The 11,016-nt window shown below is 41.9% G+C and overlaps 1 protein-coding gene and 2 long non-coding RNA genes across 3 annotated transcripts; 2 read left to right on the forward strand and 1 right to left on the reverse strand.

The window, feature by feature from the left end:
* Positions 1–732: 732 nt before the first annotated feature.
* LOC119896716 lies at positions 733–1,876 on the reverse strand. Its single transcript, XR_005443275.1, has 2 exons — positions 1,680–1,876; positions 733–1,609 (listed from the first exon to the last, which is right to left on the reverse strand). It is a non-coding gene; the product is annotated as an uncharacterized LOC119896716 (long non-coding RNA).
* A 6,211-nt stretch (positions 1,877–8,087) lies between these two features.
* Positions 8,088–8,585, forward strand: LOC119896715. The gene is made up of 2 exons (XR_005443274.1): positions 8,088–8,151; positions 8,500–8,585. It is a non-coding gene; the product is annotated as an uncharacterized LOC119896715 (long non-coding RNA).
* Positions 8,586–10,156: 1,571 nt separating this feature from the next.
* Positions 10,157–10,608, forward strand: LOC119896717 (proteasome subunit beta type-6-like). Its single transcript, XM_038710142.1, has 2 exons — positions 10,157–10,332; positions 10,434–10,608. Exons 1-2 carry the CDS (start codon positions 10,212–10,214, stop codon positions 10,559–10,561), a joined length of 249 nt encoding a protein of 82 aa, XP_038566070.1. The 5' UTR covers positions 10,157–10,211; the 3' UTR covers positions 10,562–10,608.
* The last annotated feature ends 408 nt before the right edge of the window (positions 10,609–11,016 follow it).

The following is an 11,016-nucleotide window of genomic DNA, read 5'->3' on the forward strand; positions in this document are numbered from 1 at the left end:
AAGCGTTTTAAAAGATGTTTGCTTGTCATCTTGAAGACAGACCTGACAGAGCAGGAATTCATATGTTCAACAAATCAGCATCATTTTGATCAGTTTATTGAAATGAAATCACAGCAAAATGTTTATTTTGGCTTCAAACCGCTGCAGGAAACCAGATTATTGAATTAGATCTGAGTGCATAAACAGCACTTTAATAACATAACATCTTTGAGTCCAACAGATTACTGTAAGCTTCTGATTTCCTCTGGTAACAGTTCATGACCTGTGTACTGGAACATAATGACTGCTAGTATATTGTGCTGGAGTCTACTGGTCCTGGGTTGGTTTTACTATGTTGTCTGTTTTGTGTTGACTTGTACTGACTACAGATGAAAAACAGCCTTCTGGCTAAATCTGGCATATTTACTGAAATGTTTCAGCTTCAATGAAAAATCCAGCTTTATCTTTGAGGAATGAACAGAGAGACGAGAAAAACCAGAACCTGGAGGAAAGAGACTAAAGAAGTGGAGTTTCTGCTGAGTTCTGAGATCAACGTCTGAAGGACTCGGTACGCTTCAAACAAACTAGATCACGTGACGTCTGTTTATACCTGCTCCAAATGTCAACGCTGGAAGACAAAGATCACAGAGTCCAGATGTTTCAGAGGCCTGAACCAGGTCCACTGGAGGCCTCTGGGTTTAACTGCTGTGCTTTGATCCAGTGTGTAGTGAGGAGGAAGAGGCGCTGAATAAACAGGGACTACAAAAACACTACAGACCACATTTGTGTTCAGGCTGAACAAACCTTTGTTCTTGTGAAAGTCTGACTGAATCAAATCTTATTGTGTCTTCATTCTCTGAGTCCATTTTAACAGCTGGCTGCTTTCTGTTCTGTCACTAAATGTGTTGCTTTCTGTTTAACTTGCATCCTGCCAGGGTTGGTGCTGGAATAATCTGAGCTGGACACTTGAGACTTGGACTCGAGTCCTTTTCAATGTTCTCATTAAAGGAGTCGACACAAAGAGAAGCTTTGACTCTTCGTTTGAAACTGGACCTTCAATCAACTGTTTCCTTTCAACAAGATTTGTTGTGGCTTCAGAAAATGTGACAAATTGTGACGGGTCCAAAATCTAAAGACAGCAGCTTCCAGCATCTTCTAAATCCTGCTGCTGTAGAAAGTTCTGACATGTGGTTTAACTTGACTCTTAACTTCCTGTCAGTGGTTCTGATTTCCTGCAGCTGCTGACTTCTCTGTGTCTGTAGAAATAAAGTTTGTTTGACTGCACGCATTAGAACGAGCCACAAATATCCAGAGAGCCGCAGCTGTTATCCAGCCGCTGGGAGGTTCACAGGAAACACGCCCGTTCAAGCCATGTGACATCACGCTGACCTCACTCTGACATCACTGATCAGCAGGAATCAATAGTGAGTGTGTAGACTGTGTGTGAGAGTCAGTAGGAGGAGTCAGAGTGAAGAAGAAGCTGACAAAGCGTCCTCCTGTCTTCATCCGTCCTCCATCAGCTGCTTCACCTCCATTTTCTCTCTGATCCAGAGTCAGATCGGATCAATGATCAAAGATCAAACAGATTGATCGGCCATCAGAGGAGTTGGATCAGTGGAGCTGCTTCTCTCTGCAGAGGAGACAGAGGACAGTCAGACAGAGACAAACACAGAGACTCTGACCTCAGTCTGCATACTGACCTTTGACCCTGAGATCAACTCTTTTCTCTCTCATGAGGTCTCCCTTCATGTTGTAGACTTTGCACCTGTATCGTCCTCCGTCTCTGACTGTGGGGGATTTCAGGGTCAGACTGAGGTCTCCAGTTCTCAGCAGGTCTTCCTTCATCTCTGTTCGGTCTCTGTAAACCTGGTCCTGTTGGTCAGGCTGGTCAGAGCCGTCAGATACACGTGGACCTTCTCATAGGGATCAAGTGGATCCACTCACTCAGCGTCCTGAGGCAGGTTCTCTGTGGTCTTGAAGGGCAGCAGGACAGACTCCGCCCCCTCCTCCACCTCCACCTGACAGACTGAGAGGACAACAAAGCAGAACATGAGCTGCACAGACAGCAGCAGCAGTTTGAATAACTTTATTGACAGAAGCAGATGAGAGCAGCAGCTAACAGGGGACAGAAACACAGGAAGCTGTTGGAGATGATCAGAGTCTTGATGCTGCTGGGATTGTTTTGTCCATGTGCTGCTTCACAGTAATGTCTCCTGTCAGTGTTGAGCTGCTGGACTTTTACATTTCTGGATCTAAAGCTGAACTTTGAAGAGAAGAAGCTTTCAAATGTTTTCATCTCTGTTCTGTAAATGAATCTCAGCTCCACATGTTCACATCAGTCCAGAACACCGAGACACACAAACATCTGATCTGGATCTGATCCCAAACTGCTCTTCCTGCTTCATCAATATTTGGCCTTTTCTTCTGCCGACTCTGAGCCCACTTTTCTTTCCAAACGGCTTCAACATGATGTGAAGAGAACTGAGCATCAATCTTTCATTGATCCAAACTATTAAAGCTGCATTTCTTTGTTCTGAGTGATCAACACATTTGGTTTCTTTCAGCTTTCTTCTTGATCAATACTGGAAATCAATAACTTATTGATCTCATTCTTTCCATCCATGGAAATGATCTCCTGGATTATTCTGGTTTCCTGTTATGACGTCATTTCTGATCACCTGCTGAGCATTTTTACACTGAAATATTGGTCCTTTTATTTTTTAAAGTTACTTTGCTGGGCGCTGGATAAAAAAGCCAAAGCTGCAGGTTGCAAAGAGGTTGGAGAGTTTCTGACTGCATCAGTAATAATTTACAACACATTTGTCTGTCCTCCCCAACATCAGCTGCTCTCACTATCTCTGAGTCATTTTTCCAGGAAACAACAAAAACCTACAGTTACCGCATCCATCGGGTCTCGCGCTTCCGACTTCCACTGCGTGTGTGCACGCGCATCCATGTTGCCTGGTAACGAACGCGCCTGCGGCGGGACGACGGAGTTTACCGGAAACGACACATTTTAATTTGTGATGGGCTGAACGGCTCTGGCATTTAGCAGCTACAGAGATGAGGCTGTGAACTCGGCACAGAAATGATCGTCCATTAATGAACAACTTGGAGGACGTTATCTCTTAACTTACTTCTCAGCGTGAGAAATACAAGGTGTGAGCGCGTGAACTGGCTGAAATGCGCGAGACTTGAGAGCCCTGCCGACAGTAATTAAAGACTTCTGACTTTAGTTGGTCTGCAAAGCAAAAACACTTTCCTCCCTCGTCTCTCCCCGATCAGCGCTCTGCTTCTGCTTCTTCTTCTTGTTTTGTGGCAGGTTGGCAGCCAGCATTTAGGAGCATTACAGCCACCTACCGGACTGGAGTGTGGAACAGATTATGTGCAGACTAACATAAAAACCAAATAAACAAATATGCTTTGATATTCCCCATGCTTTATCCCCAAGGAGGTTCTCGACAGTGAACCTAAGCTCAGCTTTCTCTATAACTGCTGCTATTTTCCTCCTCGCCTCTACACTCAACCAGCACATGTTGAATGCTCTCTACACTACTACATTTTACACAGTGCCCAGTTGGGTGTTTACCTATTTTATAAAGTGAATGGTTAAACCCTGTGTGTCCTATTCTAATGACGGTCTCTGTCTTCCGGCAACCACCCAGTTTTCTTCCCAGACCAACATGATTCTGTATACTGTAAAGATGTCTTCCAGTTTCATTTAGTTCCCAGTATTCTTGCCATATTTTTTGCATTTTCTCTTTAATGATGTTTTAGCTTCAGATTTACTTAGCGGAACTTGTATATCAACTGACTTTGATTTAAGTGCTTGTTTTGCCAGAATATCAGCGTCTTCATTTCCTTCTACCCCTACATGGGCAGGAACCCAAACAAAGCAGACAGTCCAGTCCTTATGTTATAATCTACATAGAGAGCTATGAATACTAAATACCAGATCCAGCCTACAGGACTTAACCGATTTAATACTGGTGAGCGCTGCCCAGCGATCTGATGCAATGACCACCTTGCTTTCCTTATTTTCTTCTAGCCACTGTAATGCCATCAAAATGGCCATAAGCTCAACTGTATATACTGATAGATGATTCTCTTTTTAATGCCTATTTTGTATGCTGGGATGTATATGGCAGCTCCTGTCCGTCCGGTCTCTGGATCTTTAGAGTCATCAGTAAAGACCATGCGGTTATCTCTATAGTGCTGCTCTATGTAACTTTCTGCTCTTCTTCCCGTGTGTGCTTGCTTGGATTTCTTTTTGATTATTTGCTGTATATGCAGGTCAATGGATGGATTTACAAAAAACCACGGAGAAAGATCTGGATATGGGACTATTGGGATATATTTTATACTGCACAAGCAAGGCTTTCTGCTTTCACCCATCGAAAACTGAAACAGCTGCTCTTATTGTGTTCCCAACATTCTTCTAGGTCGGCTTTAGCGCGGGGTGAGAGCTACAGTGTCCCTGAAGATTAGCCCAGTATGTTAGCATAATTCTTGTTCTTCTTATTCTTAGTGGCTGTTCCCCCATTTCCACTTGCATGGCAGCCACTGGAGAGGTCTTAAATGCTCTACTGCATGTCCTTTACACTTGTGCCTGTTCCACATCTAGTTTTTTAAGATGGCATTCTGCTGCTGACATATTTGCTATACATCCATAATCTAGTGTAGATCTCATCAAGGTCTGGTATATTTTAAGCAATGATGTTGTAGTGGCCCACCAGTCCCTTCCTGACAGACATCTTAAAAGGTTATTGATTTTTTTGCATTTGTCTTTGACCTTATCAGTGTGCTGTTTCCAGGTCAACTTTTCATCAAACAACACTCCTAACAGTCTGATAACTTTTACTTCTTCAAGGGTTTGATCATATAATTTTAAGGACACTTCTTTATGTCTCCTGGAAAACATATCACTTGTGTCTTTGCACCCGACACCTTAACACCCCAGTTATTTGCCCACTGTTCCACCTCCACAATTGCTGCCTGTAATTTTTTCTGAATAAATTTCAAATTCCGTCCTCTTACCCATAGGGCCCCATCGTCTGCATACAAGGACTTCCCAATACTTCTTTCCACTTTTTCAAAAATATCATTGATCATGATGTTAAATAGTACTGGACTACACACACTGCCTTGTGGAGTACCATTTTCAACTTTATAGAGTCTTGAATATTCTGTGCCCACCCTGACCTCTATTGCCCTGCCAAATAAAAAGTCCAACACCCAGTTGTACAGTCTACCACCTATACCTAATTTATTTAATTTGATAAGTAACCCTTCCTTCCATAACATATCGTATGCTTTTTCAATATCAAAAAAGACAGCTACCACAATCTCCCCATTTGTCTGAGCTTTTTTGATTTCAGATTCCAAACATAAAATAGAGTCCATTATATTTCTCCCTTTCCAAAACCCACTTTGGTATGGTGAGTACAGATCTCTGCTTTCTAGAAAGAATGTTAATCTGTCTGTTATCATACGTTCCATGGTTTTCCCCAAATTTGATGTGAGTGCTATTGGTCTATAACTTGATGGGTCTGATGGATCTTTCCCAGGTTTTACTATTGGTACTATGATTGATTGTTTCCATGCTATTGGTATTTTGCCTGTTTCCCAAATCTGGTTAAATAATCTTAAAACTACAGTAAGTGCACTATCTTCCAAGTGAGCTAACATGCTATAACAGATGTTGTCCTTCCCTGGAGATGAAGTCTTGTCTTTGAGATAGCCCTCCTTAACTCAAATAAGCTAAATGGTAATCTAAATCATCAGTTGTTGTGCTCTTCTGTATATTGACACCTGGGTTCATGGCAAGAATGTTATCTCTGCACTTTCTGGCTTCGACTAATAAATTCTCTGAACTGTGTACTTTAACTAATGTTTCTGCCAACATTTCTACCTTCTCCACATTACTGATTGCCGTTTTATTGCCACTTATTAAGACTGGTATTATATAACTCCTTCTGATTCCACTCATTTTTCTAGCCATTCCCCATATATCAGCCAGTGATGTCTCTCTTCCAGTCTTATTGCAGTAATCCCTCCAGTATGCACGTATTTTTGCTCTTATAGTCTTCCGGACTATGGCCTGTGATCTTTTGTAATTAATTAATGTCTCTAGTGAATGATGTTTTTTAACTGCCTAAATGCCTTGTTTCTTCTTTTAATAGCTTTGCTACAATTTACATCCCACCATGGTCCGTTCTTTTTCACTCTGCTCCCTGTACTTCTTGTATCGTTTCCTCTGCTGCCTTTATAATGACTCCCACCAACTTTTTATTACATTGGTCCCCATCTGATAAATCTTCTCTGATTAAACTCTCACACTTATTTTTACATAATTTTTGAAATGTGTCCCAATCCGCCCATCTAGTTTCCACCTTTTTATTCTTGAGTTTTCCTCATGATGTATCTCTACTCCGATCTTAACTATTATAGGGTAGTGATCACTACCTCCTGATGATGTATTTAACACCTCCCATGTGGTAATGCCTGCTACCCCTGATATACTAATGTTAAATCAATTGCACTTTCTGTATTTTAAACACTGTTATATCTGGTGCCACTTCCATCATTCATGCAAACTAATCCCTTATCCACAATTGATTCCTCTATGATAATCCATTAGTATCTGTCTTTTTACTTCCCCACAGTGAACTATGTGCATTAAAATCACCGCACCAGACCACTTTATCCCGTGTTTGCCCACCCACAGTATTCAATGTGTCTATATTTAATCTATTGCAAGGGTTATAATAATTAATTATTGTCCAGCTTTTGACTACTATTGCTTCATGCTCTTTTCCTACAGTCATCAAACTAAACCTTGTCCCATTTAGCACAAACTACCCCACCACCTTTTCCATTCACCCTATCATTCCTAATTGCTGTGTAACCCTGAATTACAAAGTCCCATTGTGGTTTTAGCCATGTTTCCTGTATGCATATAATATTGGGTTTATCTTGGAGGTTTGAGATAAAATGCTTAAATTCTTGTCCATTAGCAATTAGACTTCTTGCATTCCATTGCAGTATGGTTAGGATCATGAAGATCCACCACCCCATGACAGTGCTTGTGAGCTTGTTGTTCCTCCACTTAATTGTTCCTCAACCTCCTCCCACACTAACCCCTTGATTCCCAAGTACTTTCTGCTGCTTTAACTATTATTTGATTTTTCCGTTTTCTTCTCTGTTTGCACAGAGCAATTTACCACTTCAACCATAAGCAAAACAAACTCATTTTTCCCCGCAATCATAGTGTCTTCCTTGATTTTGTCACATCCCTCACGTGTTCTTGACTTTTTACATTCTACACTAGCTTGTTTATTGTTTGGTCTGTCTGGTTGCCAACCTACTCTCTTGGTTGCTTCAGCGTATGTTATCCCTTCTGATGTTTTAATTCTCTGTATTTCTACAGCTCTCTTACTAGCCTCGCATCCCCTGTAGGCCGAGTTGTGTTCTCCTCCACAGTTACAGCATTTTAGCTTAGCTCCATTTACGCATTTCCCGTACTCATGTTCACCACTGCATCTTCCACACCTTTGTTTGCCCTTACATACAGCTGCTACGTGTCCATATTTTTGACACTTAAAGCACCTCAGAGGTGGGGGAACATAACGTTTGACATCGTAGCACATATAACCTATATATACCTTAGATGGTAGACTTTCCTCATCAAAAACAATCATAACAGATGTAACGGAGTTAAAAATGCACTTTAATAATTCTTATTTCCAAATTTATCTCATTGAGTTATTTTTGCTATTTTTTCTTGTGGAAATGTAAACTCCGTCATTCCTTAGCTGCACACTACCCCTTTTGTACCTCCTAAGCTTCCGTAGTGCTCGTCTCCCTCAGTCGCGTCTTGCACCGCTGAGGCTAAGTTGTGTAGAAAAGTGCTGCTGGGTTTATCTATTGTTTTCTTTGGAAATTGAACCATTTACGTTAAAACTTTAAACACAAATTGTGCAATTTCAATATGGTTATGTCACGTAGCAGTTTTGTATCAGTGTGACCGTTAAAATACGTTTTATCAGTGTTTTCATTTTAACTTTCTGGCGCCAGTTTTACCAGGCAGGCGGGCGCGTCATGTTACCTATGTAGCTTGTCGGAGTTTTCAGCGTCTTGTAAACGCTGTATTTGTATGTTTAGGAAGCAGAGGTAATGTAAGAGGAGGCCAGGGGGAAATTGATGTGTGCATTGTGTTCTGCAGGTATGTGTTTTCCTTCTGTTTGTTGGTGTAACTTTTGTTGTCTCTGTCACCTCCCACACACACTTTTTATTCAGACCACCAGGTGTCGCTGTTAGGCGATGTTGTTTTGGGGAGACCTATGTGCTGTTTTTATGTAATTGTTGCATTTAATATTTAGTATTTTCTGAACAGTGTTAATGGCTTTCTATGAACACTATGAGCAGAGTAACTCATGTGATGTTGGAGTGATGTGTTTGTAATGTATTTTGAATACATGAAGCGCTCAGTTGCGTCTTGCACCGCTGAGGGAAGCAGAGGTAATGTAAGAGGAGGCCAGGGGGCAATTGATGTGTGCATTGTGTTCTGCAGATGTGCGAGCCAATAAATCGTGGAAAAGAAGTGATCTCAAGAGTCATCCTTCACACACCCGACCAAACCCGTTACACAGACAAGCTGTCACATCTTTCACCATTACGTGTTGTTTTCAAGCGTTTTGCCTCGGCTACACGTGCTCCTTCCACATTTTCCTTGACTTGTTCTACTGACATATTTGTGGGTATTCCCGAAATGACTCCTCGAACCTTCTTTGTATTATAGGTGATCAATGATCCTTGCACTCGCTTACCTTCAATTTTGTTAAGCCGAACAGCCTTCCCTTGCTGATCAGTGCTCCATTTCTCATTACTCGCGCACTTTTCACATTGCCAACCAACTTGTTTATAGCTTTTGTTAAATGAAGCGGGTTCCACTCGCCGAATGAGGCTCCCTCCTGAGTCATTTTAATCATTACTTTGTACTCTTCGTTTCTACCTTCTGTTGAAGCTAGATGTTGTTCATTATCTTCGCCTCTCTATTAATGTGCTTGGACACAGAGCTCTGTGAACAGCCAGCCTCTTTAGCAACGACCTTTTGTGTCTTGCCCTCCTTGTGCAAGGTGTCAGTGGTCGTCTTTTGGACAGCTGTCAAGTCAGCATCTTCCCCATGATTGTGTAGCCTACAGAACTAGACTGAGAGACCATTTAAAGGCCTTTGCAGGTGTTTTGAGTTAATTAGCTGATTAGAGTGTGGCACCAGGTGTCTTCAATATTGAACCTTTTCACAATATTCTAATTTTCTGAGATACTGATTTTGGGGTTTTCATTAGTTGTCAGTTATAATCATCAAAATTAAAAGGAATGAACACTTGAAATATATCAGTCTGTGTGGAATGAATGTATACATTATACAAGTTTCACTTTTTGAATGGAATTACTGAAATAAATCAACTTTTTGATGATATTCTAATTATATGACCAGCACCTGTATATCTTTTTTAAATAACATTTTTAAGTAATGAAATGAATTGGTAATGAAAAACCAATAAAAGGACGGATAAAGAACAGAAAGAATATAGTATCAATAAATATATCAATAAAATCCTAACAATATAAAATAAATACAATATAAATGGCAGCTTTTAAAGACAAAGATTATGATAATTTATCACTTATAGTTAAGTCCATCTCTGGGATGGATCTCTAAGCCGTTTTTAATTTTAATTTATAAACATGACAATTAACTTTAATATTGTTGTTTTTAACAGACTTTGTGTTGGAGTTTGTTATTCTAAATTTTGAGACCAACATTAAAATTTTTACAGCAAAAGGATATCGGTTCCACATATCGGTCTAATTGGTCACTAATAATCTGTATCAGTCCGGAAAAAACTTCGATCCCTAATAAACACACCTGAAAATAACACATCGCACAGTCCTCTTCCACTCCTCCATGACGACATCTTGCCAGACTTCTAGCATGTCTCCAGACCTAAAGCCTATTGAGCATCTGTGGGACGTCCTCAAACAGAAGGCGGAGGAGCCCAAGGTCTCCAACATCCACCAGCTCCGTGATGTCGTCATGGAGGAGTGGAAGAGGACTCCAGTGGCAACCTGTGAAGCTCTGCTGAACTCAAATCTGGACATTTTCACACACTGACTGTCTCTCTGCTCACCCGTCTGTGTCTCAGGTGTACTGCGTGCCTATTGGTGGGATGTTGGTGAGGCAGCCGGTGTCGGTGGGCGGCAGCGGCAGCACCTACATCTACGGCTTCATGGACTCCAACTACAAACCGGGACTGAGCAAAGACCAGTGTCTGGAGCTCACTGCTGCAGGTACACACTGCTGCTGCTGCAAGGCATGCTGGGAGCTGCGGTCCACTGCAGGACTACTGGCTCTGACTGACTCTCTGTCTCTCTCCTGTCTTGTCTCTCAGCTCTGTCTCTGGCGATGGAGAGAGACGGCTCCAGCGGCGGCGTGGTCAGACTGGCGAGCATCTCAGAGGAGGGAGTGGAGAGACGAGTCATACTGGGAAACCAGCTGCCCAAATACTCCACACACTAAACACGTTAATGTCCATTTTGTTGTGATAATAAAGGTTTCAGTCTGTCCCTGTCCTCCTGTCCTTCTTTAAACAGACTTCTACAGTTCTGTGGGTCCAGGATTAGCTTAGCTTAGCACAAAGACTGGAAGCAGGGGGAAACTGCTAGCCTTGTTTGGTTTTCTGTTGGCTTCTGTTAAAGAACCTGTTTGAATCTGAGGGCTCCTGCCTGAAGGCCAGAGAGCGGCTCTGTCCTGCTTCATTACTACACTTTAAACAGATCAGACACAGTCATCTGGTGGAAACAAACTCCAGTCGCTGTCGCCAGTGATGCATAAACTCGTATGCAACTACGCCGTAGGCTACGCACGTAGCCATGCATTTATACCTGTGCGTCGGTGTCCCCGTCATTCTGCTATTACACCCCCAAACACTCATCGGCAGTAGCGCTACAGCGTCCACTGGGTTGAATTCCGGT

The sequence above is a fragment of the Micropterus salmoides genome, unplaced genomic scaffold, assembly GCF_014851395.1.
Source record: "Micropterus salmoides isolate LMB-PRFRI ecotype aquatic unplaced genomic scaffold, ASM1485139v1 Ms_hic_scaffold_1000, whole genome shotgun sequence".
Classification (NCBI taxonomy): domain Eukaryota; kingdom Metazoa; phylum Chordata; class Actinopteri; order Centrarchiformes; family Centrarchidae; genus Micropterus; species Micropterus salmoides.